The sequence below is a fragment of the Zootoca vivipara genome, chromosome 1, assembly GCF_963506605.1.
Source record: "Zootoca vivipara chromosome 1, rZooViv1.1, whole genome shotgun sequence".
NCBI lineage: Eukaryota > Metazoa > Chordata > Lepidosauria > Squamata > Lacertidae > Zootoca > Zootoca vivipara.
This window is the reverse complement of record NC_083276.1, coordinates 134,189,794-134,209,668: the sequence shown is the minus strand read 5'-3', so window position 1 is coordinate 134,209,668 and position 19,875 is coordinate 134,189,794. Positions and strand designations below refer to the sequence as shown.

General features: G+C 45.0%; 2 protein-coding genes across 6 annotated transcripts in view; both read left to right on the top strand.

Annotated features, from left to right (window-relative positions):
* The first annotated feature begins 272 nt into the window (after positions 1 to 272).
* Positions 273 to 10,238, top strand: SPATC1L (spermatogenesis and centriole associated 1 like). Its single transcript, XM_035139610.2, has 5 exons — positions 273 to 611; positions 2,370 to 2,669; positions 3,668 to 4,000; positions 6,910 to 7,061; positions 9,893 to 10,238. The coding sequence occupies exons 1-5, from the start codon at positions 416 to 418 to the stop codon at positions 10,217 to 10,219; spliced, it is 1,308 nt and encodes a 435-aa protein (XP_034995501.1). The 5' UTR covers positions 273 to 415; the 3' UTR covers positions 10,220 to 10,238.
* Positions 10,239 to 11,984: 1,746 nt separating this feature from the next.
* Positions 11,985 to 19,875, top strand: part of FTCD (formimidoyltransferase cyclodeaminase) — a 42,181-nt gene continuing 34,290 nt past the window's right edge. For 2 of the 5 annotated variants that reach the window (XM_060282450.1, XM_060282448.1), the window contains exons 1-2: positions 11,987 to 12,436; positions 15,927 to 16,110. In XM_060282450.1, coding sequence (XP_060138433.1) covers positions 12,359 to 12,436; positions 15,927 to 16,110 — 262 coding nt within the window. In that variant the 5' untranslated portion in view covers positions 11,987 to 12,358. Of the gene's footprint in view, positions 12,437 to 15,926; positions 16,111 to 19,875 lie in introns of all 5 variants that reach the window. The other 3 variants (XM_060282453.1, XM_035139577.2, XM_060282454.1) reach the window with 3 other exon arrangements.

The following is a 19,875-nucleotide window of genomic DNA, read 5'->3' as shown; positions in this document are numbered from 1 at the left end:
GATGCTTAGGATGGCTGTTCCACCCAGTAGGTAATTTTGGTCACATCTATCCTATACATTTAAAATGAATGGCTTCCCCCAAAGAATCCTGGGAACTGTAGTTTTTAAGGGTGCTGGGAGTTGGTAGCTCTGTGCAGGGCAAACTACAGTTCCCAGGATTCTTTGTGAGAAGCCATGTGCTTCAAATGTGGTATGGCTGTGATCTAATTCGACTGCCCACAGGCCTAGCCAAAATAAATGGTTTCAGTGGAGCAACAGGGCGTACTGTTAAGAAGTGGCGACATCATAATGCCATAGAAACATTCTAAACCTGCTGAGCTTCCTGTGAGCCTTTCAAAGCACTGGGACAAGTGACCTGTCCAGCCAAGGCTGTTCCTTACCAATTAATCCTTCCTCACCAAGGAGGAAGAAGAGGATGACCGAGGAGAGAGAGTGGATGAAAAGGATTCAAGACGAAAATGCGCACCTGAAAAATCAGATTAGGCTGCTCAGGGAAAACTATGAACTCCGTGCTATGTTGGGTCAACAGTGTGACAACGGCAGCCAAGTCCAGTTCTTAACGTCTCCAATTTCTCCTGCATATACTGATGCTGGTTTATTGGTAAAAGGAGGTAAGGAGCAAGCTCTACAGATTTACCCATGAAACATTTTAGGCATAAACAAGTGATAAGCATATTCCTGCCTATGTGTGCATTTGAATTTATATGTGCAGCTCAGCCAGACGTGGCCTCGTCAGCCCATCTGCGTAAAATGCTCCTTAGAGGAAGAGGCATTTGTAATAGGAACCTGCATAAGATCCCAAGGAGAGCTGACTCTCCTCAGCACCTTTTGAGCAGAACTGGATGAAACTGTAGGCTTAGCAAGTCCATTAATTTCATTTGTATGAAATTTCGTTTCATTTTACTTTTAATTTGTATACCACCTTTCTATGTTACTATACACAAGCTGAAGAAACAACAAAATAGACAGCAAAGAGCACACACAGAATAGCAATCTGATCCAATACAAAAAGTCATAATAAACAACTTATATAAAATAAAGCAATAGTAAATAATCCATTAGAAATAAAGCATATACATTCATCAGCGCCATTCGTAGCTTTAGTCACATAGGGAAAAGTCGGCAGGTCTCTGTCTTGGGGAGATGACAATGTCATGAAAGTGGAGCAAATTCCAGTCTTGGTATGCAACAGTTCCTGGCCAGATGATGACCACTGTCAGGTTGGCTCTATTTGTTTGTGTATTTATATATTCAATCACACCTCTACCTGTGTTTAAGGTGGCTAACAGCAAAGAGTTTTGCACATAAAATGCAATGATAACAATAAAACTAGGTACAGTAATAATTTTTTGGAAAATTTAAAGTTTCCAGGTTTGTGTCTTAACATGCTATTCACTCAGTATAAAATTGGGTTTTGTTTTTTAAAAACATGAGCTGGAGACAGATGTAGCTGAAATTTGAGGTCTATCTGAGGAAGGACTTAAACACGTGAGGGAAGAGTGGACTGGTTGCAAGTCAGAGGAATCTACACTTACCTTGAAGGAACTGCTGCAAGATAGGATGTTATGTCCGCTACGCCTCTGGGGTCTCCCCCCCCCCACCTGTCCTGGCATTCATCATTCTCCGCTGCTGCTGCTGCTGCTATAGCAAAAAAGGTGTAACTTAGTTCAAGAGATTTTTTGGGGGGAGAGATGGCCCCAGAAAAGACAGAATCAGTGCTGAGAATTGCTTCTGCTGAGTCAGTACTATTTAAAGGTAAGGGTAGGTGTGGTGTCTGTGTGTATTTGAGGGGATAGAGAGAGGACAGTCTAAGACCTTTTGCTGCATGTGGTGCTGTAGCAAATGCCCCCCTCCAGCCACCCCCTCCTCACCCTCAAGGTGCATCACAGCCAAGGTGGGTCAAGTTGCTTTGATGCCTGAGGGAGAAAAATCCCTGAATTGCCTCTTCTGGGGAAGTAAAAATTCAGTAATAATAAAGGCTGCTTTAATGAAATTCTTTCCCCCCAGATAAGATCCTCCTTGGTGCAGAGGAGCAAATCTATCTCCCTGTCTTGGCAGTAAGCCTGCATATTGGGCGGCAATTGTGATTTTCCTCTTCCATATTCTCTCAAGAGTAGTGGTTTTCCTGTTCTATAAAATAATACCTCATCCTCTGACACATAGGACAAATATTTGGGTACCTTCAAAGCTGCATTTTTAAATTGCATAACCTGTCTCTTTAAGGTGTATAGCACCTCTGGAACTTTAATCTCAAGTCACTTTTCTTCTATGGAACAGAGACTCTTGACACAGATGTCAGTCAACTACAAATACACAAACTGCATTCCTTGTTGTAGTTAACAAAACTGTATGTGTTGTTGTTGTAGCAGCTCAGTATATTGGAAGAGAAGATTTTGGTTACTGCTCACACGTCATCTCCAAGGAGCCCACTGTTCTGCCCAACCCCAGTGCCCAGTCACCACTGAAGCAGCTCCAAAATGAACACCCCCCTTTTCAGCCTAGAAGTGGAGAAAAGAAACCCGGACATTTGTCAAGCATGTCGTGCTCCACCATTGGAGGAAAACAGCTGGAGGAACCCACAGAACTGATGGGACTCAAGAAAGCTTGGCTGATGGACGGCCCTTTCCCTGGAGGCGATAAGGCTCAGACGCCCCTAGCACTAAGCATGGGTGAGAAATGGTCACTGGGTGTCCACTCTGGGGAAGGGAAGAGGGTGTGGCAGTTTATTTTTGGGATAGTTTAAACAGGTTCCAATTTCAGCCCATGAGATCAGACATAGCATTTATTGGCAGCAGTTACTGCATGTGATAAAGTCCTATCTCTGGGCCTATTTAAATGACAGCCAGCTTCACGTGAGATGCTTTCCTCCCCGCTGCCACCACACACTGGTGTTAGCCCTCCGCCTCCCCGCGTGTGACTTGTAGGTCATGTCACTGGTTCACTAGCTGCAGAAGCGGACATTTCTGAATGTCACAGCTATTGGCATGGTTTGTAAAAAGGTAAAGGTAAAGGACCCCTGACAGTTAAGTCCAGCCGCGAATGACTGTCGTTGTGACGCTCATCTCGCTTTACTGGCCAAGGGAGCTGGCTTTTGTCCGCAGACAGTTTTTCCGGGTCATGTGGCCAGCATGACTAAGCCGCTTCTGGCGAAACGGAAACGCCGTTTACCTTCCCGCTGGAAGGTATCTACTTTATCTACTTGCACTTTGATGTGCTTTCAAACTGCTAGGTTGGCAGGAGCTGGGACTGAGCAACGGGAGCTCACCCTGTTGCGGAGATTCGAACTGCCAGCCTTCCGATCGGCAAGCCCTAGGCTCAGTGGTTTAGACCACAGCGCAACCTGCTCCCTCATGGTGTACAAAACTACATAAATTGTGTTGCCTTCCTGGTTAGGTTGTTAACAGAAATCCATTGGCAGTTGGTCTGCAGAAGAACGGAGGGGAAGGGGCCACATGGGCTTGTGGCGCATGATGCAGCTCATAGTGCTGTCAGTCGGTGAAGGCAAGGGAGACAAAGCGGGAGGGAAGCCACATTGTACTGGGGCTGGAAGGGGCCATCAAAGTGTGTTGGGCAGGGAAGAGTGTGGGAGACTCTCGTACATCAGCATTTTGTCTTGATTTTTCTTTGAATTTTGAATAAACCTTTTGCTAAATGTGCTTTGTTGTAGCTCACTATAAGGCTGCAAGACTACTCAGTTCAAAAGACACGGCGAGTCATTCACCATCATGGACAGAAGAATTAGCTTCCTCAAACCCTACACGCTTGGCGAGCCAGGAGGAAGCTCAGAACACATTTTCAGATGACCTCAAAATACGCAAAGGAAGTTCTTCCTTGGGGATTTCTGAAAGGCAGTCCTATCCCCTTTTGGGCAGTGCCCAGAACTCAAGCACAGACAAAGCACAGCTTGAATCTCAAGAGATGCCCAGGAAGAAGAGAGTCTGGTTTTCTGATGCACCAGACACAGACAAGTTAAGGAAGTCCCATACGTTCTACTTGAATGGTAATACTGAGACATGGCACGGGGCTGGTGTAAAAGACTGGTGTACCCCCTGGTCTACCCCTTTCCCCTTCCTACTTCCTTATGCTCTCCTTTCTGAGGTACTGAAATGCTGCTCTGTGTGCTCCTGGTGGGTGGGTACCAGGTTCAGGGCCTTCTCAGTAGTCCAGCGATGAAGAACCTCCAGATGTTGTTGGATTGCAACTCCCTGAGCGTGGGCTCTGCTGGCTGGGGTCAACTGTCGTGGAAGTCCACCCCCATGTGGAGCACTCCAGGCTCTCCATCTCAGTAGAGTGACCCTGTTCATTGAACATGCACCCTGACTGGTTTGCAGAAGTATTAGACAACTGCAGAAGTATTAGCCTGTTTAATTAGCATTAATTCTGATTTGCTTGTGGGTACGATAGATGACAGGGACCCAGGTGGCGCTGTGGGTTAAACCACAGAGTCTAGGGCTTGCTGATCAGAAGGTCGGCGGTTTGAATCCCTGCAACAGGGTGAGCTCCCGTTGCTCGGTCCCAGCTCCTGCCCACCTAGCAGTTCAAAAGCACATCAAAGTGCAAGTAGGCAAGAAGGCAAACGGCGTTTCCGTGCGCTGCTCTGGTTCGCCAGAAGCACCTTTGTCATGCTGGCCACATGACCTGGAAGCTGTCTGCGGACAAACACCGGCTCCCTCGGCCTATAGAGCGAGATGAGCGCCGCAACCCCAGAGTCGGACACGACTGGACCTGATGGTCAGGGGCCCCTTTACCTTTACCTTTAGGATAGATGACATGTCAAAGTACTACCATACACTTTTAACTAGTTGCTTTTCCCTTGTTGAAAAAAGGACAATTTTGTTTGCCAGGGTGGGGGTGGGGAGTTGCTGTGCAAGGCCTCCCAATCAACTATAATTGTGCGACTTGAATTTGCCAGTATATGACTGGTTCCCAAAGGAAAATAGTGCCAGGCTGAAAGCACCCCCAAAATCATAAGCTCCCAAGGCTGCTTTTTATGAAAGCAAAGCAAAGCCAAATGAAAAGGCAGCTTCCTGTTATCCTGGAGGAATCATTATGCACATAGAAGCACCCCCACCCCACCCCCTGGACTGGCACCAGGGAGGGTGGTCAACCTGCCTGGAAACCTCCACAGGGCGGGGGCACCCCTGCTTGCTCCCACAAGCCCCTTCACACGTTCAGTGCCCGACAGGTACCAATGCTTCAGTAGGACTTTTGTTAACATAAAATGCTGCTTTTAAGTAAAAAACGATACCACACTATGAAATAACCCTTCTAAAAAGCTGTCCCAAGAATAGTGTAATTTTAAAAGATTTTATAGAGGTGTTGCAACATGGGTTGAATTTTCAATAGGTTCATTTTCCCACCTCCATCTTGGTTTCCTGGGGTTTCAGTCAGCCTTGTATGTCCAATGAGTGTACTTAGGGCTGCATTGGGACCCCTCCCCCCATTTTATTATACATAGACTTTTGTACTGTATGTAATTGATATACTTCTGCAAACCTTGTGGTCCTCCTTACCCTCTTGTGTGTTTTGGCTACAAAATAATCCACACCCAGGGCTCATCCAGACTTCCAGACTGCACTTTCTAAAAACAGGTCTGTACTTTCCAGTTCTGAGCTGGAGTTTTTTTTTAAACCTGCCACTTTCCCTGGGAAAACTTGCTGTTTGCTGCTGAATCAGAGCAAAGGACAATGGTGTTTCTCACAGAATAATAATAATAATAATAATAATAATAATAATAATAATAATACATTATTTATACCCCTCCCATCTGGCTGGGTTTCCCCAGCCGCTTTGGGCGGCTCTCAACAAAATAATATAATACAATAGTACTTCAGATATTAAAAGCTTCCCTAAACAAGGCTGCCTTCAGAAGTCTGGTAGTTGTTTTTTCCTTTGACCTCTGATGGGAGTTCCACAGGGTAAGCACCACTACCGAGAAGGCCCTCTGCCTGGTTCCCTGTAACTTCGCTTCTCGCAGTGAGGGAACCGCCAGAAGGCCCTCGGAGCTGGACCTCAGTGTCTGGGCTGAATGATGGGGGTGGAGATGCTCCTTCAGGTATACTGGGCCAAGGCCATTTAGGGCTTTAAAGGTCAGCATCAACACTTTGAATTGTGCCCGGAAACGTACTGGGAGCTGATGTAGGTCTTTTAAGACTGGTGTTATGTGGTCTCAGCAGCTACTCTCAGTCACCAGTCTAGCTGCCGCATATTAATTGCAGTTTCTGAGTCACCTTCAAAGGTAGACCCATGGAGAGCCATTGCAGTAGTCCAAGTGGGAGATAAGTAGAGCATGCACCATTCTAGCGAGACAGTCTGCAGGCAGGTAGGGTCTCAGCCTGCGTACCAGATGGAGCTGATAGACAGCTGCCCTGGACACAGAATTGACCTGCACCTCCATGGAATGGAGACCTGTGCCTCCAAAATGACTCCCAGGCTGTGCACCTGGTCCTTCAGGGGCACAGTTACCCCATTCAGGACCAGGGAGTCCTCTATACCTGCCCGTCTCCTGTCCCCCACAAACAGTACTTCTGTCTTGTCAGGATTCAACCTCAATCTGTTAGCTGCCACCCATCCTCCAATCGCCTTTGTTCCGATTCAGCAGCAAACAGCGGGTTTCCCCAGGGATAGTGGCAGGTCCAAAAACAAAACAAAACAAAAAATCCTGCTCAGACCTTGATGTGGAAAGCATGAACCCTTTTCTAGAAAGCCTGGTGCAAAAAGAAGTCTGGATGAGCCCTCAGATACCAAGTTCACCAACAGAATATAGATGGATGAAAGTGTGATTGGCATCTCAACCACCAAGGAGATGTATACATTTCAGACATGCCTCTTTTTAATATAAGCTCTGGCCTCTTATAGCCAAGACCAAGTATATCTATGAAGTAGCCTCTTTCTTTCACTTCCTTGTAGATATAGAGATTACTCAGAACAGCAAGAGGAACGGGCGCATTGTGGGAGAGATTGCCTTCCAGTTAGACAGGCGCATTCTTGCGCATGTGTTTCCTGGCATCACAAGGCTCTATGGGTTCACAGTATCCAATATTCCTGAGAAAATCAAACAGGTGAGTCCCAGCACTTTGAGGTAAATTTGTCTTTTTGTCAAAACATTAGTCACTTAGGTCTGACCAGAGCAGAATACACTTATTCAACATCTTTATCAATGACTTGGATGATGGGCTTGAGGGCATCCTGATCAAGTTTGCAGATGACACCAAATTGGGAGGGGTGGCTAATACCCCAGAGGACAGGATCACATTTCAAAATGACCTTAACAGATTAGACAACTGGGCCAAAGCAAACAAGATGAATTTTAACAAGGAGAAATGTAAAGTACTACACTTGGGCAAAAAAAATGAAAGGCACAAATACAGGATGGGTGACACCTGGCTTGAGACCAGTACATGTGAAAAGGATCTAGGATTCTTGGTAGACCACAAACTTGACATGAGTCAACAGTGTGATGCAGCAGCTAAAAAAGCCAATGCAATTCTGGGCTGCATCAATAGGAGTATAGCATCTAGATCAAGGGAAGTAATAGTACCACTGTATTCTGCTCTGGTCAGACCTCACCTGGAGTACTGTGTCCAGTTCTGGGCACCACAGTTCAAGAAGGATACTGACAAGCTGGAACGTGTCCAGAAGAGGGCAACCAAAATGGTCAAAGGCCTGGAAACGATGCCTTATGAAGAACGGCTTAGGGAGCTGGGTATGTTTAGCCTGGAGAGGAGAAGGTTAAGGGGTGATATGATAGCCATGTTCAAATATATTAAAGGATGTCACATAGAGGAGGGAGAAAGGTTGTTTTTTGCTGCTCCAGAGAAGTGGACACGGAACAATGGATTCAAACTACAAGAAAGAAGATTCCACCTAAACATTAGGAAGAACTTCCTGACAGTAAGGGCTGTTCGACAGTGGAACTTGCTGCCAAGGAGTGTGGTCAGGGCCGACTCTAGGTATAGTCCCGGTGGCACGGGGTGCCAGGGCGCCGGACCAGCAGGTGGGGCGCTGTGTGGCAAAGCCGCGCTGCGAGAGCAGGGCGCCGGAGCGATCTCCGCGCTTCAGTGCCAGGGTGCCCGACCTGCTCGAGACTGCCCTGAGTGTGGTGGAGTCTCCTTCTTTGGACAGCCATCTGTCAGGAATGCTTTGATGGTGTTTCCTGCTTGGCAGGAGGTTGGACTGGATGACCCATGTAGTCTCTTCCAACTCTATGATTCCAGGAGAGCACCAGCCCCCTATTAGCCAGGAGGCTACCATAGAGGCACTGGCAAGAGGCTGCCCAGGCAATGGCCTCCAAGGATTGTGCCACAATGGTTGCTTGTCCACACTTCCACTTGTCCTGCTGCTTTCCCCCAAGGAAAACCTGCTCTTTACCACTGAATGGGGGCAAACGTCAGTTGGGTTTTCTGTACATTGATGCTTGCAAAGAGCTGGCTTTCCTGGGGAAAGTGGAGGGGCAAACAGAAAGGGTGGACGAGCCTTTAGTAACGGAGGCATTGCTCTGACACCGTGATAGCGGGATTCCAGATGGCTTAATTCTGCAGATGGGTCACTGATGTATTGCAAATGGGCCATAGTTGGGGTTTTTTAACTTTATCAGATTTTTTTTTCTGGGAACAGCAAATCCTAATTTAAGGGGGGTGGAATACAGGCAAGTATTTTGACGTCAATGGCATTATGTGAATCCTGCAAAAAAACTTGCACACAGAGATTCCATAATAAACACCAGTCTGGAAGCAGCCATAATATCATTAAACCATGGCTTGTTTAATTTTTCCATAGCAAAATTCTGCCTAACAATGATCACTTCCTTATATTGTTTATCTTTGATTTGCTCTGTCTCCTAAAAGCTGGCAGTAATTAAGTCTATGTTGCCCTGCATCTCTCTGTATCTTTTAAAAAGCTATTTAAGAGTCTCAGAGGGAATTCTAGTCTGTTTCTACTTAACCATAAATATACTGAAATCATTCATAGGCAATTGATATTCCCACAGTGACTTTTTACTTACTTGGTGTGTTTATCTTGTTTTTGCAGCAGTTATTGCTTGGGATGTGTCTGCTATGGTTGCTAGATTTCAGTAGAATTATTGCTCCTAACTCAAACTGTGATGCATTATCTGAAATTTGGATAGCACAACGTTGGCTGAGGTGGAAACAACACCAGTGCAATATTTTAAATAAATTGTTTCTCTTTGAGCTGCTGCTTTGGTGGACACTTTCAGTTTAAATTTCCTCAGCTAATTTACTACAGTATTCCCATAAAAATTCTGAATATCTTGTGTGGGTTGGGGTATCGTTCAGTGGGCAGAGCTCACGTCTTGTCAGATTCTGGAGACAATTTCTCACCGAGAGAACTCTGTTTCCCAAAATACACACTTGCTGTTAATATGTCCACAAATCCATGCCCTCTTTAGTCTTCTTTGGTGGGACCCAAGATAATGATATAATCCATTCATGTGTTTGCACTGGTAAAATGCTTGTGTATCATGGCCACAATCCAGCATCAAATTACCATAAGCACCCGTAGGTTCCTTGATTTTAGCAACTGAACTTCTGAAGCACAGACCTTTTTGCTTCCTGCTTTGTTAATAAATTCCATTTCTGCATCCATTACTTTACTCTTTCCCCCCTTCCTCCTCCCTTCCAATATTCAGACCTTGCCCAAATTGCATTGAGCTTCATAGTTAGCTGTATAGCAGGCAGAAACTTGTTACAAACGTCTAAAATTTCTTCCCTCACAAAACAATGCAATAAAACTTCTGATTTAACTTGACCGTGTTTCTCCTCTGCTCCTATTGATGCTAAATTAAAATTAGGATCTTTAGCCCTGCCATAAAGTGCTAGCAATGTATGTATGTATGTGTATATGTGTGTGTATATCTAATGAAAATACCTAGGTCTCCATGAAATCCCTAGATGGCTCTGTGGATGAGAAGAAGTACCGAGCCATGAGCCAGCGCTACCTGGACCTGACTGTTCGCCTGGAGAAGATGGGCTACCACGTGGACGTCCACCCGGTGTTCAGTGAATTCCTCATCAACACGTACGGCATCCTGAAGCAAAGGCCAGACCTCAGTTCCAACCCCTTGCACAACAGCCCCGCAGACCTCAGGAAGATGGTGATTGACATTGTCCCATCCAAGTTCCTTGGAGATACATTGCTGCTCCTGAACTGTTTGTGTGAACTTTCTAAAGAAGACAACAAGGCCCTCTTTGCCTGGTAGTAGTGCAGCTGCTACAGCTCTTGCCCTCAAATCTCTAAGGAAAGAACACACAAACAAACATAGCATATATGTAATAAAAGGATATCTGCTGAAAGTGGGCATGGAGTCGTGTGGATGCTTTTTGTATCAGGCTCCTGCTGACTGAGTTGCTGCTTGTGGAAGGAATTGTTCATTTGCTTTCGGTTAACTGTTGCTCTCTGGGTTTTTTTATTGACACTGTACTTTATATCTGAGTTGTTGTTCATAGCTGCTATGAGAGCCACATTTGGGCTAGGTGGCGCGTAATAAAGTTTAGTAAAAATAAACTATAAGAAAATAAATGTAGTTGTTAGCACTCAGTTCACAAATGCCAAATTTAAGTGCTGCACCATTTGTTAAATAAGGAAAGACATGCCTGCCAGCTCTATTTCCCCCTGTGACAGCCTGAATGAGCTTCTGAAAGGCATCTGTTCTCTGCAGCTCACATCAGGATTTCGCTTATGACTATTTATCTCCTATATCTGACTAAAGAGCCTTCCCTTGTCTGAATTCTAGCTCCATGTGGTCATTCCAAGGGGATCAGGAGCAAAAATTGCACATGTTGTTCTAAAGGGCATCTCCCCCATTTTCAGTTACATGCTGTCTGGGTATGTGGACATCTGCCACGATCCTAATGAATGATTCTAGTAAAAAATGGTGAAGATCTGTCATAGTTCTTGTTAAGCCGGAAAAATCACAAAGAAGCATTAAGGTTGCTGCTTGAAGAAAGTCTGGCCTAAAATTTGGAGGTGATCCATAGGTCCCTGGAGCAAGTTGCAAGTATTTGCCTCCGGGTACAGAGTTAGTCCTGCTCTGGCCTCCTTTGGTCTGCAGATCCATCTGCCATGGATGCTTTAGCTGAGATTCCTGCATTGCAGCGTCTAGATTACACTTGAGGTCCCTTCCAACTCGACAGTTCTATGATTCTATGATAATTGCAGTTTCAGCTGTTTATAGTTACAATGAAGAGTTCTTTGGCTTTGTATGCTCCTTGCAATTCTGCTTGTTCCTTTAAGCCACTTCCTGCCAAAACATTCTGTGGTGATGGCATTCCCGAGGTAAGCAAAAAAAGTCTACTTTCCTACATAAATTCTAGAACTCACTGTGAGAAAGGGTATATTCTCTAACAGTCTTCCAATCGCTTCTGGATGGAACAGCAAAACCACAAACAATTATAATGAAAAATATTTCGGATGATATAAACTTAGTCAGACAACTTCATCTCAGCGAATGTCGTTTCTTATGAACATATATATCCCACAATATCCCACAATCACACACCAGCTTTTCCATCTCTGCTTGCTCCATGGGCAACAAAATGTGAAACAACTTTCTTTTGATCCATAGATCATAAGATGTTTAGCAACACTAGTTGTTTCAATAGCTGTGTAGTTGTGTAGACCTATTTGTCTCCAAACTAGATTTATAGATTTTACACGTAATATTAAATGTGTGATCATATTTGCACATGTGGTTTGTTAAAAACCAAGAGCTGCCATTTTACAGCACCTGCAACTGAACCCCAATCTGGACCAGGATGGTTGGGGTGTTAAACTTTTTATTCCCCTCCCCCACCTGAATACAGATTCACCTTTTTTGGAGGGGGGCCACACAAAAAATCCCAGTGTTAAAATAAACTTGTTGCCCAATTGTGATTATCTAGATGACCTCCCTCTGGAAGACCTCTTAGCTTGTAAAAGAAAAACAACAACATACAAGTATCGTGGCCCCTTGTAGGGAAGGCGACTCATTCAGGTATGAGGTTTTAGAACAGTGCCCACCTTGTTCGATGCATGAAAGCAAAATTAGCAGCAATTTTCATGCAGTTTTTATAACTGGGGGGTGAATTCTTGTGAGAATAGTTTGACTGTTTTCGAGGTAGCATTTTACTTTAAGGGACACTGTGCTGCTGTGGGACGATGGCCAATGATGAAGACAGGCTTCAAAAGCAGAGAGGACAGTCCAAAGTGCCATGGAGTGCTGTTTGGAATAGTTAATGAGAAATCCCGGAGGTAGAGGAAGGCCATTGGCTTTAAGCCAGAGAGTTTCCAGATCCCATAGTTCCATTTTGTCACCCAGAGCAGAAGAGGGGGAAATCATCCCAGGACTCCCCACAACTCTATGAAAGAAAGCATAAACGGAGCAATGTCAAAATTAGTGGAGTGTGTCCCCAATTTTTCTGAAGGCAACAACAAAGAGGTAAGTTCAGAATTAGTTTTTGTATAAAGACACTTCCTTGTGTGGCAATATGGTGGCAACATAATACTGGTGATACCACCTCCATCGCTCTGCCTGAACACTGAGGTCCAGTGCTGAGGGCCTTCTGGCGGTTCCCTTACTGCGAGAAGCCAAGTTGCAGGGAACCAGGCAGAGGGCCTTCTCGGTAGTGGCGCCCGCCCTGTGGAACGCCCTCCCACCAGATGTCAAAAAGAAAAATAACTACCAGACTTTTAGAGCACATCTGAAGGCAGCCCTGTTTAGGGAAGCTTTTAATCTTTAAGAAATCAGTGAATTCTAATATTTCTGTTGGAAGCCGCTCAGAGTGGCTGGGGAAACCCAGCCAGATGGGCGGGGTATAAATAATAAATTATTATTATTATTATTATTGTTATTCTATTTTTTCCCTACCTAAATTAGTTTTGCAAGTCTGAGTTACAGGCTGAGTGTAAGCATATTCAAATCACCTGTACATGAGAAATTAATTTTGAAAACATTTTTACAGGTGTACTGAAATCATCCCCCCATACATATCAGGTTAAATATACAGAACAAAGCTTCAATTTTCTATTAATAAACCCTAAGTTTAATATAACCAACAGCAGAAATCAAATTAAAAGGGAGAGGAGGGGGAAATGCTTCTAAGAGTAATGTTGTAAAAATTGAAAATACAATGTTTGGGGTAAACTTTAACGATTTGACATGCAAATGCAATGCTCTGGGAGAGAGCTTTCTTCTCAGTGTTTACCTGCATTTTCAAAAAATGAAGTGAATGCATATTACTTTTGCATGTTACTTTACTAGATTAGAAGCCCACCTGCTCTTGGCTGGGTGTGTGGTGGAGAAGCTTCTTAGCAGCTTTGTTTCACTGAAACTCTTTTGCTTTATTCAGAAAAAATGATCACACAGAGAGGGAAGAAAAAAGGAAATGTCTCCCCTCTCACTGTGTCCTTCCAACCTCCTGCATAACATCACCACTATTAACCTGTTGTTTTCTCTTGCTGCGCAACGTAGATAGCAAACAAAACCTGTCCTGTTATATTATGTAGGGTAGAAAGGGTTGGATTGGATACAATCAGACGCCATATTGAATACCAGACGGTGGACTGAACCTTTCAAAACTGCACTGACTTCAAAACTGCATGGTGTTTGTTTGTTTGTTTGTTTGTTTTGGTTTCTTAGAATTCCCACGAAATGCCAAGTACAAGGCTGCTGGTCAGTTATAAAATAGTAAGGTAAAGGAACCCCTGACCATTAGGTCCAGTCGTGACCGACTCTGGGGTTGCGCGCTCATTTTGCATTATTGGCCGAGGGAGCTGGCGTATAGCTTCCAGGTCATGTGACCAGCATGACAAAGCCGCTTCTGGCAAACCAGAGCAGCACATGGAAACGCCGTTTACCTTCCCGCTATAACGGTTCCTATTTATCTACTTGCATTTTGATGTGCTTTCGAACTGCTAGGTTGGCAGGAGCTGGGACCAAGCAACGGGAGCTCACCCCGTCACAGGGATTCGAACCGCCGACCTTCTGATCGGCAAGCCCTAGGCTCAGTGGTTTAACCACAGTGCCACCTGGGTCCCTGACTATAAAATAGTACACACCCAATAAACCCACTAAATATACCTTCCTATCAGGCAGATCCACTTGAGCTTCCAGGGCTTTTTTGTTTCAGCAGCCCCGTCCCTTGACAGTGCCAGCCCCCCAGGAAGGCAGCCTACTGGACTAGCAATAGGGGCCCAGTCTGGTTTCCTTCTCTCGGCCTGCTGCCACAGAAGTGTCTGTCACCTAGGATAACAAGGGATATGGGATTCCCACTGCCTCATGGTGGGTGGTCTACTTGGGAACGGGGAAACAGCTGGATTCCAAGTGTCTTCAGCCCCTCCCGCTCCCCTTGCTCTCCCAAGCACAACGCAGCAGGTACTGTATGCCTGAGCCAAGTGAAATTAAGGCTCCGAATCCCACACAAAGCAAAACTAGCATAACCAAACAGGAAAAAGATCTTTGGACTGTAATGGATATCTCATTTGATGTTGTTGTGAACAATACATCAATTTAATATGCAGCAGGAAAAGGCAAAATCCATGTTAGGGATCACTAGGAATGGGTTTCCTCTTTTCATTTTTTTAAATGTGACATGAGCATTTATTCACTTAAAGATTTGTCACTTGAAAAACAAAATCCATTCTGAAAGACCTGCAAAGCTGCTTTCAGTTGCTTGTGATCCCACAACCAGCAGCCACTTCAAAGAGCACAAATGGCAGAGCTACTTCCCCCTGAGCTCGTTGGCAGATGTGTGGGTGCTTCAGCCATTATGTATTTCGTGGTTCTTATATTGTACTTTTAGGTTGTGAACCACACTGAAGTCTATGGATAAAGGGGGTATACAAATGTTCTAAATAATAACAACCCTGACTTAACCACTTGCACAATATGCACACACATGGACTACACTCTTTGATCAGTGGATTTACTGTGAGCATTTTCACCCCTCCCATTCTGAAAATCTGGTTATATCTGCTGTTGGGAGGAAACAGTTAGGAACTGTTAGGAACTTTGTTGTTTTTTGTTCCTGACTCTGCTCTCTGCCATGTGCTGTGTGCAGCTTAATACAGTATCTGTTGTAGATAAGATGGCTAAGTGAGAGGCTGTAACACTCACAAAGCCAAATGCAGTAGTTAATAGAAATAAATGAGGAATGTTTTGAAACCTCTACAAATGCTCCTGCTGTTTACTGCTGATTTGGTGCTCATAAAGCCCAGTTATGAGTCCATGATTCCTGGGTGTATGCTGAAGGTGTTCCAGATGTCCTGCCCAGGCATAGGGGTCTAAGAAGACCTGGACCAGGCACCCCCAAACTTCGGCCCTCCAGATGTTTTGGACTACAATTCCCATCTTTCCCGACCACTGGTCCTGTTAGCTAGGGATCATGGGAGTTGTAGGCCAAAACATCTGGAGGGCCGCAGTTTGGGGGTGCCTGACCTGGACAGATCCTGGCATTTACCCACATTTACTTGCTCCCTGAGAGGGAACCCAGGTGGCGCTGTGGGTTAAACCACAGAGTGTAGGGCTTGTTGATCAGAAGGTTGGCGGTTCGAATCCCTGCGATGGGGTGAGCTCCCGTTGCTCAGTCCGAGCTCCTGCCCACCTAGCAGTTCGAAAGCACATCAAAGTGCAAGTAGATAAATATGGACCACTCCGGCGGGAAGGTAAACAGCATTTCCATGCGCTGCTCTGGTTCGCCAGAAGCGGCTTTGTCATGCTGGCCACATGACCCGGAAGCTGTCTGCGGACAAACGCTGGCTCCCTCGGCCTATAGAGCGAGATGAGAGCCGCAACCCCCCCGAGTCGGACACGACTGGACCTGATGGTCAGGGGCGCCTTTACCTTTACCTTGCTTGCTCCCTGAATAGTCTGAAGCCATGAGCATGAGGTGCAGGTGTTCGTGCGCTCTAACAGGCTCTGCTCTGCACAGGTGATAGATGAGATTGCCAAGGCCATCTCTCAGACCGAGGGCTGCATGCTCCTGGATGTGGATGCAGGCGCTTCCACCAATCGGACCGTGTACACCTTCGTAGGAAGTCCTGAAGATATAATTGAAGGTGCACTGAATGCGGCCAGAACAGCTTTTCAACATATCGACATGGCAAAACATAAAGGTAATCAGAGGGAGATAAGTGTTAATCATAGAGAGTAAGACAGCCAAACAAGTTCTTATTGATGGTGCTTGTTCAACTACTTTGCAGCCTTTCTCATGCTCTGACCAGTTTGTTTTGTCCTTGATCCGGGAGAAACTAGAAATAACCTGTGAGAGGCGATAAAGGAATGGGATTTCTACATGCGAACTCTCAGGATTCTGATAGCCTATGGAACCAGGTTGAAAGATAAGCCAGGAAAACCAGGTGGCCTTGGACAAGTTCCTCCTTTTCTCCTTTCAGCATAACCTACCTTATGAAGTTGCTGTAAGGATACAATTGTCAGAAGCCAGAATCAATAGTATAAATAGTATAAAAACACCACAGTTAACTCTGTGCAATGAAACCAGAACAGATCAAACACATTGTCAATCTTTCACAGCAAACACTCAGCAAACACTCAGCAAACATTGTCAATCTTTCACAGCAAACACTCAGCCCAGCTGAGGAATCCGTCCTCTCACGGGGTCTATCATTCTGCCCTGCTAAATCCCCACACATGATTCAGTTCTGCGGGGACCTGGAAGCATTTTTCCGCCGTTTACGCCTGAAGGAGTATTTTCATCACAAACAAGAACAAGACAAAGTAGAACAAACTACATCCCCACAACACAACACCTCTCAACTTACTGGGGAACAACCATCACCCTCCAAACGCATTAATGAACAGAACATCGACCACCAACCACCACCGAAAAGATGTTACACAAAAAGGGACTCCACGTGGACCCCTCCTGATGGACGCAATACCACACTAGATCTGTACATAGACTGCTTCCGCCACAGAATCCAAACGGATGTCACCAGAAAACACCATCACTTACAACAAAATCTAAACCATGCTGAAAGGAGAGCCATAGAAAATCTCAGGAACAACCCAGACATTATAATTAAAGAGGCAGACAAGGGTGGAGCTGTCGTCATCATGAACAAAACTGATTACATCCAAGAGGCCCACAGACAACTTTCCAATACTGCCTTTTACATGAAATTGGACTCAGACCCCACACAAGCATACAAAAAAGAACTGAACAAGATTGTCAAGGAGCTACCCCTACACATCCAAGAACAGATCCTCACAAACACACCAGCGGAACCTCGACCAGGAACTTTCTACCTTCTACCTAAAATACACAAACCAGGAAATCCAGGACGCCCCATCATCTCAGGTATTGGCACCATTACAGTGGGTGTTTCCGGCTATATGGACTCTGTTCTGAAACCATATGCTATCAGTGCTCCCAGCTACGTACGTGACACCACAGATTTTCTGAGGAAAATACAATCTTTGAACAATCTTCCTAACAATACTATACTAGCCACTATGGATGTGGAATCTCTATACACCAACATCCCACACAATGATGGTTTACAAGCCATAAGGAACACCATTTCAGATAAAACCACAGCGGACTTTGCTACCAAACTCTGCCACTTTGTCCTTACCCACAACCACTTCAAATTTGGTGATGACCTGTTCCTCCAGATCAGCGGCACAGCCATGGGCACCCGCATGGCCCCACAGTATGCCAACATCTTCATGGCAGATTTAGAACATCGTTTCCTAGACTCCTACCCACTCAAACCTCTCTTGTACCTACGATACATTGACTATATTTTTATTATCTGGACACATGGACAACAGACCCTGGAAACCTTCCACCAGACATTCAATGACTTTCACCCCACCATCAACCTAACAATGAACCAATCTATGCAAGAAATACATTTTTTGGACACTACTATAAAAATACAGGATGGACGTATAGACACCACCTTATACAGAAAACCAACTGACCGACAAACATATCTACATGCTTCTAGCTACCATCTCAAACATACCAAACAATCCATCGTATACAGCCTGGCCCTATATTACAACCGTATCTGTTCCAACTCTACAGACAGAGAATCTCACCTAAGAGATCTACAGCAAACCTTTTTAGAACTAAAATATCCACCTGATGAAGTTAAACAACAGATCAATAGAGCCAGACTGATACCTAGGGAGAACCTGCTGCAAGACAGACCCAAAAAAGAAAATAACAGAACACCACTAGTCATCACATACAGCTCCCAAGTTAAAACAGTACAACGCATCATCAGAGATCTACAGCCTCTCCTGGACAATGACAGCTCCCTTTCTCAAGCTCTGGGAGGAAGACCTTTCATTGCCTACAGACAGCCACCCAATCTTAAACAACTCCTCACCCACAATAATACAACCACCAGACTTAACATGGACACTGGTACCAGAGCCTGCAATAAACCCAGATGCCAACTTTGCTGCCACATACACCCGGACAACATCATTACTGGCCCCAACAACATCCAACATACCATCTCAGGACTATTTAATTGCTCATCTTCTAACATTGTGTATGCCATCAAATGCCAACGGTGCCCTTCAGCTCTCTATATTGGACAAACAGGCCAAACCCTACGTCAAAGGATAAATGGACATAAATCTGACATCAGGAACCACAAGACAGAGAAACCAGTAGGAGAACACTTCAATCTCCCAGGACATTCTATACAAGATCTCAAAGCAGCTGTTTTATTACAGAGAAATTTCAGGAACAGACTGGAAAGGGAAGTTGCTGAATAGGAAATCATTACCAAGCTTAAAACCATGGAAGCACCTGGGATGAATAGAGACATCGGATTCTTATCTCATTATGCATGATCAAGCTTTCTTTAGCACCTCAGCCCAGGACTAATTGCAGCCATCAGCAGCCATTAACATCCATCTACAGGTTTACCACTCCCATCAGCCCATCTCCCATTCCCACCCACCCCCACCACCCTCTGTATATATATAGGGTCTGACACTTCTGTTTCTAGTGTATCTGAAGAAGTGTGCATGCACACGAAAGCTCATACCAAAATATAAACTTAGTTGGTCTTTAAGGTGCTACTGAAGGAATTTTTTTATTTTGCTTCGACTCAGACCAACACGGCTACCTACCTGTAACTAGCTCAAACACAGTGAGCCCAGTAACTCTCCCCAATAGATGTTGCTCCAATGAGTCAGTTGCAAGGGCTGAAGGTCCCTGTCTTCCCACAACTCCCTAAGACTCCACCTCCACCAGGTCCTTCCCAAACAGCCTGAGACTTCTCTGCCTTGTCTGTCTTTGTTCTGCCCTCTTCATACTGGGAGACCAGGGGGGAGGGGAACTAGTTGTTCTTCTCCAGCCTCCTCTTCTGCCTCTGAATCTAGACTTATCTCTGCCACACCCTCTCTCTGCTCACTAAACCCTGCTGCCTCTTTAGCTTCCAGCACCTCCTCCCAGTCTGCTCCCTCTTCTCCCTCTGACCAGGCATCATTATCCCACCCCCTGGCTCTGACCTTCTTCTTCCCCTGGGGGTGGCCTTGGGGGTTCCCTGGCTGGTGCCTCCCACCAGTCCTCTGCACCCAGCCAGTCCCTGACAACAATGCAGTTACTGTACTCTCATGTGTGTTAGCCTGAGCTCCTTGAGAAACGGCAGTAAACAAATGCAGTCAACAAATAAGTGTTCACCTCTGAGCCTCATGAGTAGTTAAGTATAATGTAATGTTTTGATGCAACACATAATATGAGTGGTGTTTTATTGTTTATTGTTTATGTTTACTTGTTTAGTACACCGTTTGCTTAATTGTTCCATTTAATTTGTTCAAAACCATTGGTTTTTCATGTAAATTATCAACATGTTTTATCTTAAATAAATAAATATTGCAGAAAATAATAG